A 16,296-nucleotide genomic window follows, 5' to 3' on the forward strand; every position below is an offset into this window, starting at 1 on the left:
AAGACTCAGAATCCATCGGACCTCTTTCGCCCAGTTGGGAGCTCTTAGAACTCCAACCCAAGCAAGCACTGCACTTATCTCCTTCAGAGCAACATGTGAGCAGCACAGCACAGCACGTAAGCAAGTGACATCAAGACCAGGCAAGAGACAATATCTCCAGCAAAATCGACTTGACTTTATTGGAAGGGAGCTATAGAAGAGCAGGGCAAGTGAGGGTCTCCGCAGGAACTACCATCGCTGAGCAGGATTGTCAGGTCCTAGATCTGTCTGGAAGGCAGGAGCTGGCTCAGCATCCTGGAAGAGAAGAGAAGTGAGGTGGAACACAGGCGCCATCTGCTGGGCACGTGGAGACATTACAAAAGCAGTAAAGGTTCACTAAGAGGCAGTTGTACCAGGTGAGGTGGGAAACCCAGGTGCTGGAGCAGCATGTCCAGCCCTGCATGCTGCTTCTACCAAGACTGCCTCTTGGCAGTCTTGACCAGAACCCATTGATCTTGCTAAGCCGGTCACCGCCGAGGCCCTCTTCTGGGGAACTCCCAGGGCTGCTGGGGCACCTTCCCTGTCCTGTTTCAACTTATACCAGGAGGGCAACAAAAAAAATCACGAGCAAACAAATCTGCCGACAGCCAGACGATCAAGGAAACTTCAGAACAATAAACGTTCTATCTCTGGTTCCTGAACCTGGCTTCAAATCCGTCACTGGGCAGCCTCTTAAAACAGACTCAGAGACAGATGCTGCCTGGTGTGTGGGGTAAAAGCTTACCTGGTCAGTGATTCTCACCCAGTGCCATGCATATCAATCTCCAGGAGCCTTTTCATACTACACATGGTTACTGACAGATGTGCAGATGAAATTATATGATGCCTGAATTTGCTGTGAATATGGGGGTGGAGAGAGCGGGCCATGGATGAAATGATGGCAGTGACTTGATGATCATTGGATCTGGGTGATGGGTACGTGGAGATTCATTTTACTACCCTACTTGCATAGGTTCGACACTTCCTATAATAAAAAAGCTAAAATTAATTAATTAAAACTACTATGAGAACTATCCAGCCATAGAAAGGAATGAAGTACTGATACATGCTAAGCTTGGGTGAATCCTGAAAACATTATGCTAAGTGAAAGAAGCCAGACACAAAAGGTCACATAACGTATGATTCCTTTTATATGGAAATATCCAGGGCAGGTGAGTCCAGGGGGCAGAAAGCGGATTGGTGGTTGCCAGGGGATGGAGAGAGGAGGCAGTGGGGACAGCCTAAATGGGTACAGGGAGTTTTTCTAGGGTGATGAAAGTTTTGAAACTAGAGAGAGGTGGTGGATGTACAACATTGTGAATACACTAAAGGCCAATGAATGGTACACTTTAAAATGGTTAATTGCATGTCATGTGAATTTCATCTCAATAAAAAAAAGAGCCTACTATGAGAAAAATACACATTAAGCTACACATGGTTTACAAAAGGTAGGTATTGCTTTTTTAGTCAAACAAAATTCACATGCTCAGGTCGGGAGTTTCCAATTCAAAGTGTCTACACTGGGGCTCCCCCACGTGTGTAGCCAGCTGAGGAAGTTTTTTTCTCTTCCCTCCCTCCATCCCTCCTTGTCACAGAGACTTTTATAAACACAGTCTTACACGGAGGCCCAATATAAAACAGGGCTACTTGGGATACATGGAGGGGCCTAGGGTCCCACCCACCCACCCTCCCCCCAAAACCCTAGGGATGCAGGAACCATGTGATGAACACTGGTATGGTAGAAACGTTACCCTCCCTTTAAGGATCATCCTTCATATTCAGAGGGATTTCACAGTAACCTCCACAAGGCAGGAAAGCAGGGCAGAGGTTATAGCCCCATTTTACAGGAGGGAGGACTAAGTCTCAGGAATGAAAGAGAAGTGTCCACTGTCAGAATGTGAAATGAGGGCAGAGCTAAAAACTAGACTCCTAGAATACTGATTATTCATCCTGGGCTCATTCCTGAACATGGTTCATCCATGGGCAGGAAGGGGATGACGAAGACAGACACCTCTGACATCTCACGATTTGCACATGATGTCACCAGATACACAGGACACTGCCACGGCTCAGATTCCAACGCACACCTTTAGGAAGGAGGCTGCAGCTGAAGTTCACTGCCATGGCCCAGCAGTCAGTTGTAGTTGGATGCCTGATTCTCAGCCTGCCCCTGGCACTCACCTGTGTGGGGCTTTGGTCAAGTCACTTCCCCTCTCCAGGCCTCATTTTCCTTAATTACAGTGAGAGCACTGACCGACATCAGGGATGTGGCGATCGTTGTAATACACGCATGAAGGGCATGAGAGGCACTACGGGGCCAGTGACTGCTAGGAGGGCTGTGCTGTGAAGGATTTTGAGACTGTGGCTAGGCACGGAGGGAAGGAATGCTGGATGGATGACTAAAGTCTGCCCTGGTTCCGCAGTGAAGGGTGCTGGCACAGTGTCACTAGCCTCCTTTCTGGATTACATAAAATCAAAGGGAACATCCAGCTTAAACACGCTGCTGTTTTTTGTTTGTGTTGTGTTGTGTTTTTCACCTTTAACAGCTTTATTGGGGGTGTAACTGACATGCTATACGTAGACATATTTTAAGTGCACGATGTGATGATCTGTGACTTATCAATTGAATACACCCACATACCCTCACCACACTCAAGATAATGAACATTTCCAACCCCAAAGTCTCCTCCTGCCTCTCCTCGCCACCCCACATCATCAAGCAATCACGGATCTGCTTTGGTCGCTATAGGTTCGTTTGCATTTTTCAGAACTTTATATAAATGATATCATACAGTATGTGAGATTCATTGCAGTTGTTGCATGGACAATAGTATTCAATTCTACGGCTATACCACAATTTGTTTATCTATTCATCTAGTGATGGACATCGGGTTGTTTCCAGCTTTTGGCTATTACAAGTAAAGCTGCTCTCAGTATTTACAAGTCTTCATATGGACAGTGCTTTCCATTTCTCTTGGGTAAATACCTGGCAAAGGAATGGCTGGGTCATATGGTAGGTTTTAAGAAACTACCAGATTGACCACAGTATTGTCTTTGCACAAGTCTGGGCAGAGGGCATGCTCAGGCAGCTGAGAACAGTTCCAAGTGGGGACAGAGGCCAAGGTGAACTAACTCACCTGGTCAGTGCACTGGACCACAAGGCTCAGGGCGTAGGTGTCACCTCTGATGGGACCGTTAAGTTATCAAAGCAAAAGACACACTGCTCAGGGCCATATGCTTAAACTTAAACCCTGCTGATCATGAAATGTACCCTGAAGTCATAGAGGGGACCCTGGGAGACATCACGAAGTGCTCTGTCTACTCACAGGGGGCTGGAAGGAGTCCCTGAGCTTGTGATTTGCATCCGGTAGAGACATATTTTGTTGCAGTGTCGGGGCCTCACCCACCTGCCCACTTTGGTCCATCCTGCAGGCTGGGGGCCCAGGCCCTCGCTACTTGGGGCCGAGGTAGGAAACGGCCTTTCCTGTTTTCCCCAGGGTCTCCAGCAGAGTGTCCACGCTGTGCTCAGAGTCAACGCAGACCTTCTTGTTGGGCAGGTCAATGTCAAATTGAACTCCTGCAGGAAGGGGGGTGAGGGGGGACAGAGACGTTCCCAGTCAGGCTCCTGAGTTATTGACCACCACCCTTCCCTTCTCCTCTAGACCAAGGATTGGCACACTTCTCCTGAAAAGGGCCAGAGAGCACATGTTTTAGGAACTGTGGGCTGCATAGTCTTCTGTATATTGTTTTTACAACCCTGTAAAAATGTAAAAACCATTGTCAGCTGTGCAAAAACAGGCTGTGGGCTGGATTGGGCCCAGGGGCTGTAGTTTGCCCATCCCTGCTCTAGATGGGGGCTTTAAAAATTTTTTTTTCTTAATTGCAAAAGTAATACGGACACACTTTTTTTCTTTTTTGGCCGCGCCACCGCGGCATGTGGGATCTTAATTTCCCTACCAGGGATTGAACCCGTGCCCCCCTGCAGTGGAAGTGCGGAGTCTTAACCATTGGACTGCCAGGGAAGTCCCCAGACACACCATTTAAAAAGAAAAAAGGCAAGCATTTCTGAATAAAATTTGAAACTGTAAGGCCCCTACTACTTCCTACCTCTAAGGATCACTGAACAATAGGGCCCCTATCCAGTGTTTCTCCCTGATGGACAAATGAAAAGTAATTCCCCAAAGTGGCATCATACTCTGTAAACAGGTCTTGCTATATGTCACTTTCCAATGTCCAGGATATCTTGCCATCTCAGTGCATACAGACTTCATTCTTTTTTAACAGCTACTCCATATCCCATAGTGTGGATGTACCATCCATCTACTCAGTCCCCCTCTGAAGGACACTGAGGTTGCCTCCAATCTCTCACTATGATCACAACAATGTAAACATACTTCAACGTATCTTATAAAACTTGTGGAAATATTTCTATACCATGAATTCATAGAATGGAAATTGTGGGGCAACAGACTGGCACACTTTTTATTTTTTTCATTAGCATTTCATGATGTATTTCGTTGAACATTAAGACTCCTATGCACAGGGACCCATAAGTCCTGACAACTGCTTTCTAGAATCCGAACCACTCTGATTAAAAAAAAGCCCTGGTGTGTTTAAAATTCAGATTGTTGGGCCCCATTCCAACATTCTGATTATGACCAGAATGGTTTGGTCTGAGATGAGGAAGCCAGGTGGAAGAACCTTAGACTGAGGAAGTAAGTTCCAAAGAACCACTTCTATCCTACCACTGACCCATCTTTCCAACGTGACTCAGCAAAATGTGGTAAAGATCATGAGTTTTCCCCTCTTGAGTCCCATGGAACAGTTAAGGGCACATTCTCTGACTCATTTATAAATTCAGAGCATAAAATGGCAATAGGCTTTTCAACGATATGTCCATTATCAACAGGTAGCATTCTCACTTTCAAAGTGAGAAGCCTCAAATTAGGTAACCAGCCAAGGCCTCATTCTAAGTGTTGGTGCCATGTCTTCCATACTCTGAGGGGAGCTGGCAAAGGAGCCCAGGTCTTCATTCCCTAACTCCTAGAACCCGTTAGGTGGGTTTCGGTACAGGTAGGGAGGTAGAAGTGCCAAAGAACCTACTCTCACACCAGACGAGGAAAGCACTTGTTATCCTTTAATGCAGCGGTCCCCAACCTTTTTGGCACCAGGGGCCGGTTTTATGCAAGACAGTTTTTCAGGCGATGGGGAGGGCGATGAGGAGCAGTGATGGGGAGCGACGATGGGGAGGGAGATGGGGAGTGGCGATGGGGAGGGCAATGGGGAGCGGCGATGAGGAGGGGCGATGGGGAGGGCGATGGGGAGCGGCAATGGGGAGGGCGATGGGGAGCGGCGATGGGGAGGGCGATGGGGAGGGTGATGGGGAGCGGCGATGGGGAGGGGCGATGGGGAGGGCGATGGGGAGCAGTGATGGGGAGCGATGATGGGGAGGGAGATGGGGAGCGGCGATGGGGAGTGGCAATGGGGAGGGTGATGGGGAGAGCAATGGGGAGCGGCAGATGAAGCTTCGCACACTCGCCCGCTGTTCGCTGGGCTGGGCTGGGGAGGGCATGGTGTCGGGGACCCCTGATTTAATGAATCTCCCACCATGTAGCTTCAAGCTGCCAGGACACAAGCCCCACCCGCACCCTTCATCTTCTCCTCAGCTCTTCTGCTGAAGAATTTGGACTTCCCGATGACAGGCTGCTTTGGGAGCTTCCCCTCCCCCAGAACTTTGCAGTAACCCAATCGCACCACATCAGTGACAGGAGCAGCTCCAGTCTTGTTCTTGGCAGCATTTACCCGTGTCTGCTCGCTGACCAAGGTCCACAGTTTATCAAGGTTGACGGCTGGGCAGAAGCTCTAGTTCCTCGTTAAGGGGTAACGCCTAATACCAACTTTCCCAAAGTATCCTGCGTGATATCTGTCAAAGTTGATCCTGTGGTGATGCATGCCACCAGCATTACTGTGGCCTCCCGGGTGCTTCCAGTGTTTGATGATGCAGCCATGGCGCAGGTGGCCCCTAAGTTTCCGGGTCTTCCTTAGTCCAGATGGCATGTTGGCGGCCGAGATAAAAGAGGAAGGCCTCTGCAAAGTCTCGTGGGCTATTGAGCACAGGGGCCTAGCACACTTTAAATATTCATAGGTTTTGCAAAACTGCCCTCCTAAAGGGCTGTGCCCATTTGAAGCCCCTCGGTGGCATAGGGGAATAGGTACAAATGGGTCTTCTTGAAACAACAGAGGGAGAATCCCAGGCCTGGCTTCACTACTGACTGGCTGAGTCCTGCCTATCACAGGCCTCAGGTTCCCCATCGGTACATGAAGGAGTTGGGGTCAGCCAGCCCCTGTGGGCTCTCCAGTTCAAGTATGCCACTGCTCTGTGATTCCTCAGGCCCAGCACTGCTCATCTGTGGCCCCGACTAGCTCAGAAAACCCTTCTGACCCTTCTTAAGCGGCCACCCCAAGTGGGGACAGTAGTGAAAGAGGGAGAGATACCTGCCCAAGCTCAAAGGCAGATCCTCAGGTGCCAGTGAAGGGGCCTGAAAAAGCACACGGCACGGGATTTAGTCCTAACCTCTGACTCTGTACCTAATGGATACCAGGGAGAGGGCAATGTATCCTGGCTGCACTCTGGGTTTTGTCTTTTGGTTCAGAAGTGTCTCCCTCCTCTTTGGAGCAAATATTCTGGTGGCATCACAGAGCTGGAAGACACTCTGGCATCATCTGACCCAGTGGATTTCAAGCTGTGTTTCTGGTAGCCCAGGTTCCTGGACAGGTGTCCTGGAGCCAGCAAGAGTGAAAGCAGGCCCTCCCTCACTTCATGCAGAGCTGGTGCTTGCATAGAAGGGGTTGTGAGCAGAGTTATACTGTTAAAGCATCCACAGCAAAGCTGAGAGGCTGACTTTCCCATACCGTAGCTGGGGAAAGCCAGGCCCCGGGAGAGGAGGCCAAGGTCACATGGCAAGTCAGCAGCCGGGTTCTTTTCACTGTTTCAGATTCTTTTACAGTTCAGATTCCAGTTTACAGTCTAGAAACCAGCCATGGACTCACTGTGGGACACTGGGCAAGTCACTTCCCCTCCTGGGGCCTGGTGTCAACATCCCCATTCCACAGACGGAAAGTACAGCTCAGAGGACGGTGTCAAGTGCTGACGAGATGACATCCACATGAAAGCCCGTTGAAAACTGGGTGTTACTATTATCCAGGGTGAAAAGACTGACTGCCCCAGCACTACCACAACTCTGACCACAGCTCTGTCATGACTTCATGGAGCCCCAGGACCAGACCCCAGCCCCCTCTGGGCCTCCGTTTCCCCAGATGAGAATTGAGGGGACTGGAGGAGATTAATGGTTTTCTAAATACACCCAGAAGAGGTGCTTTAGGAGTTCTGCACAGGACTGATCCAAAGTTTATTTCTTAAAATGTTACAGCTTCTAAAAATCTTAATAGAAAATGACACTCAAACGTGTCACATAACAAAAGTTATCACACTGGAGATGAATGTGGTTACCAACATACTAAGTAGTACTGCCAGGGCTCCACGTGGCCAAATCCCAGCTCTGCCACTACTGGCTGTGTGATCCCAACAGGTTACTTAACCTCTCTGAACTTCAGTTCCCTCCTGCTTGAAATGGAGATGGTCAAAGCAGCTACCTGAAATGGTCACGGTGAGGATTAAATGATGTGATCCACGGAAGCCACGAAGCAGAGTACTTGGCATATGCTAAGTACGCAATATGTTTTGGTGTTACTGTTAGCAGCTTAAACTCAAGTTTCTCCCGTTCCATGCCTACATGCATTTAATATAAGTGTATCTGTCTCCCCACCCCCATCCGAGGGCCACACACTCACCTCCCAGCTTGTTGAGGACCCGAGTGACTGCATTAGAGCAGCCTTCACAGGTCATGTCCACGGAGAACTCGTGCTTCTGAAACAAAGGAGACCATGAGCCAAGTCCATAAGCCAAGTCCCCGCTAGCACGCAGGCCCACTCGGGAGCCAAGACGCAGGGCAGAGAAAAAGGCAAGATCCGGCTTTCATCACACTCCCCAGGAGCCTGAGGGAGCCCCGCTCTCTGAGCCCCACTCTCTTAAACCGTACAGTACCTAGGGGTTTCTATATCTCACAGGTGGTTGCGTTAAAGGACAGGATCCCTCGAAACCCTTTAGCGGCGTCTGGGACACGCGAGAAGAATCACCTGGGAAGGTAGTTTAAGATGTTGGTTTCTAGTCTCATCTTCAAAGCCCTGATTCTTCAGCTATGGGGTTGTCTCAGGATCACTAATAACTCTAATGTGGGTGGGCCCCATGCTCTGAACAGTGCTGATCTGGTGGTCTTAATTACGCATTAAAAGCTCACTCTCTGCATTAGACTCACCTGGGAGCTTACAAAAACTATAGGTTCCAAGGGGAGAAAGCGGGAGGTGGCGAGCGTGGGATGAATTGGGAGATCGGGATTGACGTATGTACACTAATATGTATAAAATGGATAACCAATAAGAACCTGCTGTATAAAAACAAACAAACAAACAAAAACTATAGGCTCTGGTCAGCAAGCCAGAGGGCTGAGGCATGTATTATGGTCAATAAGCTTCCCTGGTGACTCTGAAATATGGAGACCACTGCTGCCATCCAAGTGCTTCAGAGGCAGCACCTGAATCCTGGGAAGGGAGAGGATTTGCCTGGGCTCCCAGTGAGCTGAATCTGGGCCAGTAAGGGAACCCAGGCTCCTGGACTCTGCATGAGGGCTCAACATCCTACAGTCTCCAGGATATCTAACAAACCAAGGGCCTGAAGGCAAGCTCCCAGAAGATGAGGCTTTGCTCCGTTCACTGCTGCATCCCCAATACTTGGAACAGGGAGCGCCTGGCACAGAGCAGGGGCTTAACACATTTTGTTGGGTGAATGGATGTTTGACACAGCTGGCTGAACAACCCTGGGTCCTTCCTTTGCTTTCAAACAAAGGTTACTTATACCAATACTTCCCTTATTTTAAATCTCTGGAAATGAGACCTGGCTTCAGATCCCAGCTCTGGCACTTAGTAGCTGTGTGGCCATGAGTAAGTTACTTAACTCCTTTGTGCCTTGGTTTCTATATCTGCAAAATGGGGATGAAAGTCCCTCTCCAGGCTGGTGAATGGGATGAACACAAGATTTTAAGTGTGGTAGCCAGCATGCAAGATGGCCCAGTGATCTCTGCTTCCTGGTATTTATGCCCTTGAGTAGTCCTATTCCACAATGTCTCAGGGTTGGCCTGTGTGTCCGGTAGAATATGGCTGAAGTGACGTTAGGTGACCTTGGAGGCTAACGCAGAAAAGACATTGTGGTTTCTGCCTTACTCTCTCTGGGATCCTTCACTCTGGAGGAAGCTGGCTGCCATGTCCTAAGGACCCTCTGGCAGCCCTATGGAGAGGTGCACATAGAGGTGAAGAGCTGAGCCCTCCAGCCAACAGCCGTGTGAGGGAGCCAACTTGGAAGCAGATCCTCCTTCAGAGGACCACAGCCCTGGACAACATCTTCACTGCAGCTTCCATTAGAGACCCTGAGCCAGAAATACCAGCTAATCTGCTTCTAGATTCCAGACTCTCAGAAACTATAAGTTAATAAATATTTGTTGTCTCAAACCACTAAGTTTTGGGGGTAATTACTCAGAAGTAATAGTTAATTCATATGTTAGGTAAAGAGACTGGAGCCTAGTAGTAGGTTCCACTGGGGTAAAAAGTTGGCTATTGGGGGAATTCCCTGGCGGTCCAGTGGTTAGGACTCTGTGCTGTCACTGCTGAGAGCCGAGGCTCAGTCTCTGGCCACGGAACTAACATGCCACAAACCACTCGGCGCGGCGAAAAAAATTCTTGAAAAAGTTAGCTATCAGATTATTAGTATTACTTTGTTCCACTTCCGTTTTTTCTGTCCCTTTAAAAAACTATGGCTACGTTTTCCATGGAGCTTTTCAAATCTCTTACCTCAATTGGAATTCTGGGCACAGCACTGTGTCTTGCTGGAAGACCTCAGGCAAAATCCCTGCCCTTAGGGGCCCCAGTCCACTTATCTATACCAAAAGGGCATTAGCCAATTCAGTTTCCTCAGCCTCAGTGCACAGAAGAATCACAGGGGTACCTGGTGACTGGGCAGCTCTGCAGGCAGCTGCCTCAGTGAGCTCTGTAGCTCTGGGGGGGGCCCTGTGACTCTCCATTTTTAACCCACCGAGGAGAAACAGAGGGGTGAGACCACACACCTGAAACATTGGTCTAAATGGCTTCTCAGGCTCTTTCCAAGTCTCAAACCACCTTTGGGTCTGGGTTATCATCATGCTGTACAGGGGAAACTGAGGCCAAGAGTGAAGCAGTTTGGTTTCTCGGTGCTGAATTACATAACCATCGTTACAAACATCATGACACAACCAGGAGACCACTATTTTATGGAGGCCAAATCTGCCAAACCTGCCTTAAAGAAAATGGTGAGTCTTTCGTTTTTTCTAAACACCTCTGATCCCTTCAGCTCATTGTGTGACTGTTCAGCAACCACCACAGCAAATTCTGGAAATAAGGATTTCTAGGGAGGATTCCATCATCTTGTCTTTAATGGGTGGTTCTCAGAACAACGGTATCAGCATCACCCAGGAGCTTGCCAGACTGCAGACTCTCAGGTCCCACCCCAGGCCTCCTGAATCAGAATCCTTTTTTGTCTTTTCTTTTTTTCCAGAATCTTCATTTTTAACAAGACACCCAGCGCATTCCTGCCCACATTATAGTTTGAGATGCTGCTCTAGCACACAAACTGGCAAACTACAGCTTGCCTGCCACCTGGTTTTATAAAGTTTTACTGGAACACAGCTAAGCTCATTCATCTACTTTCACACTAGAATGGCAGAGTTGAGGAGTTGTAACAGACCACATGGCTCATGGAGCCTTAGGTATTCACTATCTCGCCCTTTAAGAAAAAGTTTGCTGGGCTTCCCTGGTGGCGCAGTGGTTGAGAGTCTGCCTGCCGATGCAGGGGACACGGGTTCGTGCCCCGGTCCGGGAAGATCCCACATGCCGCGGAGCGGCTGGGCCCGTGAGCCATGGCCGCTGAGCCTGCGCGTCCGGAGCCCGTGCTCCACAGTGGGAGAGGCCACAGCGGTGAGAGGCCCGCGTACCGCAAAAAAAAAAGAAAAAGTTTGCTGACTCCTGCTCTAGAATAACTGGTAATCAAGATTCATCAGTGGTTGGTACCTGTACACCCATCCAAAGCTTTAATGGGTTTGTAAGACGAATATAAAACCCAAATCTAATGAGTGCCCACTATGTGAAATGCTCTTTATATAGTATCTCAGTCCTTACCCAGCCTGGAAAGGGAGCTAGTCACTGTACTACATGTAGGAGAAAACTTGAGGTTCCAGGGGTTAACTAAGCCACCCACAGTCCTGTGGTGGGTATGCGTTGAGGATGGGACGTGAACCCAGGCTTTTCTGGTTCCAGGGACACCTTGCTGGCTCTGGACCAGCAAATGGGGCTGCCACCCCCGCACAATGATGACTCTTAGCAGGAGACCTGAGATGGGGACACCTTGTGAAGGAACCCAAGTTTTTGCTGCCCGAGGACTTGAAGTCAACAGACCTCTAAAGCTTTCTGTTGTTGGCTACAGACAGCGGGTCTCCTTCCCTCCTGCACCGTACAGAGGTCAGAAGCCAGCAGACGGCTTCCGTTGCGCAATCATTACAATTCAGTCCTCTCCTCCTCCACCTCTGAGTTGCAAAAGTAAATATGGGGTTGTGGAAAGTCTCCTTCCTGCGCAGAGTAATCCTGTCTTTACAGAGAATCCCAAGGCCGGCCCCACCAGCGAATGCTTGACTTTGCACAGTCCCAGCCCCTCAGAGCCTCTGCTCTGTCACCTACAAAACGGGTCCTGTAACTTAGAGGAAAAAGCCTAGTCATCTGTGCAATGCTTTAACAGAATCTCAGAACTGGAAGGGTGGGAATGGAACGGGGCCATACTATCCAGACCCCTCCCAGAGACGAAATGCTTTCTCATATATCCGGGGCGTTCAGTTTTTGAAGACCCTGATGATTGGGAATTTGCTATTATTAGAGTGCCTACTATGTGCCAGGCACTGTGCATGCATGTCCTCGTTTAATCGTCACAACAACACCATGAGGTAGGCATTATTATTATCCCTTTTTTTTTTTTTTTTTGCGGTACGCGGGACTCTCACTGTTGTGGCCTCTCCCGTTGCGGAGCACAGGCTCCGGACGCGCAGGCTCAGCGGCCATGGCTCACGGGCCCAGCCACTCCGCGGCATGTGGGATCCTCCCAGACCGGGGCACGAACCCGCGTCCCCTGCATCGGCAGGCGGACTCCCAACCACTGCGCCACCAGGGAAGCCCCTATTATCCCTTCTTGACAGATGAGGTTAGGTCACTCACTCTGAGTGACACAGCTAGTGAATAGCAGGGCCTAGACCTACCCAAGCCTAAACTTTTAGCCAGTGTGGTCCTTGTTGGTTGAAACCTGCCTGCCTATAGTTCTACCAATTTGTCCTAGGTCTACACAAGACCTACCATTTCTTCGGGACTAGGTCAGTGGCTGAGCTACATATTTTACTGGGATTTTTCCAGTTACTACTAACAACAGCCCTGTGAGGTCAGTTTTTACCCCCATTTTACACTGAAATCAAGGCACAAAGAGGTAAAACAGCTTGCCTGAGGTCACGCAGCTGGCAAGGGGGGTGGGGTAGGGCACAGATTTTTCAAAGAGGTTTCTGAGATTCCAAGTGTTTTGTGCGAGAAACCTCTCAGGTGACACATCAATCCCTTTCCAGTTTTGGTGTGAGTCTCCTTCAGCTGTTCATCCCGTGGTATACGGCCAAGTGCCCTCTTCATTTGGATCATCCACTCTGGTGGGTCTTTTGTTCGTCAGAATTCCCAGAAGTGAACACAGAATAGAGCCATCCTCAAGCTGGCCTTTCCCTCACTGCCATCCCCCACAAAAGGTTGGCAGCCTCCGCCATCCCAGTGCCAGAGTGATTAATGCTGTCCTCTGACATTGCCACAGGCAGATTTGCTCAGCTGGGGGGGCTGATTCTCTCAGGTTCTTTGTCCATACTTTGTGTCATCTGAGGATTTGTCTCAAGGTACCTGGCAAGACCCAAGGGAAATGACACCTGAGATGTTTGTGGCCTACCCCAGGAGGCCTCTGGCTCACCTGTCAGCTCCCCAAAGCTAGGCCGCTAGGACACAGGGCATCTGTGGGACACCTCTGTGTACCCACTTGGAGCAAGGCCAGAAAACCAGGCACCCTGGGGGAAAGTGCTAACCACCACCAATCCAGCCAGTAGCCCTGGGATGCAACTGGGATCAGAGCTTCCTCCCAAGCCGGTATGACTACTTTTGTTGGACATGTATCATGTGGTGAGGTCAGGAGAGACTGGGCCCCCGAAGATAAGGGGCTTAATCCTGGCTGCACCCATCTCCCAACACCACCTTGAATAAATTAGTGGGATTTTAATGTTTGTTTGTTTGTTTTTATCTGCAAAAGGCCTTAATCTTTTACCTACAGAATGAGGCCCTGAGTCTTATCATGTATACTGGATGGTAAGACTGAGTGAGCGGTTCATCCATCCCTCCCCAGACTCTGCCACTGAGCAACTGGCGACTTTGGGCAGGTCCCTGAACCTCTCTGTAGCTCACGGGTTCAGGTTCCTAAAGTGACCTGTAGAAAAGGTTAAAAGCACTGTCTCCATTCAGTGTGGCCCAGCGCTGACCTGAAACTCAGACACAGTGGGCAGAGGAAGGGAAGACAAACACGGATCTCCAAACTCCTGTCCTGTCCGGGAGGTAACAGTCACCCCAAGCCCCTCTTTCAGGCCAGCTCCGCGGTAAGGGGCATCCACGTGGGAGACGCAGGGACTAGCTATCCCAGTTCCGGATCGCCACCGACTCCCTGTGTGACCTCCAGCGACTCTCTGCCCCTCGCTGGGTCTCAGTTTCCTCGTCTTTGCAGGGAAGCTTTAGGCTTGTAATCGCTTGAAGGCCTTGCAGCTTCGATGTTCTGAAGCCTGACTGCCAGATAAAACTCCCTTGGGATCCGATTTTCGGGAGGGTCGAAGAAGCTGGGGGCTGGGTGGGGAGGGGAGAAGAGGGGCGACAGCTCCGGGCGCGGCCTGTGCCCTTCAAGAGGGACCGCTGGCCAAAAGGCGGTGCAGCCGAAGCACAAGCCGGAGGCCGCGGGTCTGCGCGGGGCGGGGACGGCGCGACAACTTACCGGCATGACTGAGGAGCTGGCTGCAGGCACTGGAGCGAGGGCGCTGCTTCCCCCGGCTCTGAGAGCGGACGCCGGTGCGCTTCCGGGTGTGCACGCGGGCGAGAGCCGCCCTCTGGCCCAGGCCCCGCCCACTCCGGTCCCGCGGGCTGGCAGCTGCCTGAAGACCGTAGGCCTCCCCGCCTCCTTCCGGCCGGGACGGGGCCACTGGAGCCCCGCCACGACTACGCTGGGCGGTGGGCGGGATGTTAGGCGAGCCTGCCTTGCGTGTTAGCCATTTTTAGAACTCCTGCTCCGCGTCAGGCTTGTATTAGGGGGCTGGGAATACTGGGGCCCCCGCGCTGTGAACAGGACAAACTCCACCCCCCACCCTCCCATCCCTCCCTCCCTAGAGGGACAATCTCAGTTACTCAGTCAGTATTTGTTGATTGCCAACCATGGGCCGGCACTGTGCTAGGCATCCAAGATGCAGTAGTGGAAAAGACACAGCCTAGTAGGGAGCCAGGGAAGCAGGCGATGATAATGCAAGATGATGCAAGTGTTAAAGGAGCTGTGTATTTGGAGCGAAGAAAGGATCTCTAACTCAGGGGCGGTTCGTGAAGAGAGGAGGCTTCCAGAGGAGGAAGTCTTCGTTCATCTGAAGATGGAAGATGGAGAGAGATGGAGAAACGAAGCTGCAAAGACAGGAGACCCACAGATGCTCTAGGACACTTACAAAGAGGTATACCAAGACCCAGAACTTCAGACACACACACACACACACACACACACACACACACACACACACACAGTACCAGGCTGGTTCTGTCCTTGTAATATCCAAGGGGCTCCCTCCAAGTTAATAGCTTCAAAGATCTCTCATCACTAGAACTGCTTGGAGAGCTTATTAAAAACTCAGATTTCTAGTCCTTTCATTAGATACACTGTCCCTTAATTTCCAGGTGTATTTTTAGTCTGCGTCCTCCTTCTGGTTTGGGGAACCACGTTGAGGAAAACTATAGTCTTTTTTTTTTTTTTTTTTTTTGGCCAAGCAGCGAGGCGTGCAGGATATTAGTTCCAGGGATCAAACCCGTGCCCCCTGCAGTGGAAGCGCAGATTCTTAACCACTGGACGGCCAGGGAAGTCCCAAATTATAGTCTTAACACATACCTGAAACCTTTTTGAGAAAGTGTGCTGGTTGTTGATTTATTGTCTCTTAGCTCCAATTCATCCTTTTTTTTTTTTAAAGAGCTCATTCATGTAATTTTTTTTTGAATTTTTATTTTTTATATGGCAGGTTCTTATTAGTTATCTATTTTATACATATTAGTGTGTATACGTTAATCAAAATCTCCCAATTCATCCCACCACCACCACCACCGCCCCCAGCCACTTTCCCCCCTTGGTGTCCATACGTTTGTTCTCTATATCTGTGTCTCTATTTCTGCCCTGCAAACCTGTTCATCTGTGCCATTTTTCTAGGTTCCACATATATGCGTTAATATACGATATTTGTGTTTCTCTTTCTGACTTACTTCACTCTGTATGACAGTCTCTAGATCCATCCACATCTCTACAAATGACCCAATCTCGTTCCTTTTTATGGCTGGGTAATATTCCATTGTGTATGTGTACCACATCTTCTTTATCCATTTGTCTGTCGATGGGCAGTTAGGTTGCTTCCATGACCTGGCTATTGTAAATAGTGCTGCAATGAACATTGGGGTACATGTGTCTTTTTGTCCAATTCATCCTTTTTGCCTGCTTGTGAAAATCTGGACCCATTAAACATTGTTTTTTCATTGCCTGATGGCAGGATGTTAAGCTTTGCCAGTAAAGGCTCTGGAGAGACACTAGAGGAGAAGAGCTTTTCCTTTCTGATTCCAGTGTGCTCGCTTTCCAGGCTCTTGCAGGATGTGTGATTGGCCTCTGCCTAGCTTCTGAGGATGGCTTCCCCAGCACCAGGCTCCTGCTGTGTACAGGGACCAGCAGCACCTAGCAGCCAGCAGCTTCTCCCAGTACCTGCCCTGCTTATGCACTTTCATAGAGTAACTACAGTGAGA

The 16,296-nt window shown here is 49.8% G+C and overlaps 1 protein-coding gene and 1 pseudogene across 2 annotated transcripts; both read right to left on the reverse strand.

The window, feature by feature from the left end:
* Positions 1–138: 138 nt before the first annotated feature.
* ATOX1 (antioxidant 1 copper chaperone) lies at positions 139–14,413 on the reverse strand. The gene is made up of 4 exons (XM_079917269.1): positions 14,258–14,413; positions 7,870–7,945; positions 3,426–3,595; positions 139–294 (listed from the first exon to the last, which is right to left on the reverse strand). Exons 1-3 carry the CDS (start codon positions 14,261–14,263, stop codon positions 3,471–3,473), a joined length of 207 nt encoding a protein of 68 aa, XP_079773395.1. The 5' UTR covers positions 14,264–14,413; the 3' UTR covers positions 139–294; positions 3,426–3,470.
* Positions 5,471–6,075, reverse strand: LOC307184021 (large ribosomal subunit protein uL15-like; annotated as a pseudogene). The gene has a single exon. The product of its transcript is annotated as a large ribosomal subunit protein uL15-like (transcript).
* Positions 14,414–16,296: the final 1,883 nt, after the last annotated feature.

This window comes from Stenella coeruleoalba (genome assembly GCF_951394435.1).
Source record: "Stenella coeruleoalba genome assembly, chromosome: 3".
NCBI classification, from domain to species: domain Eukaryota; kingdom Metazoa; phylum Chordata; class Mammalia; order Artiodactyla; family Delphinidae; genus Stenella; species Stenella coeruleoalba.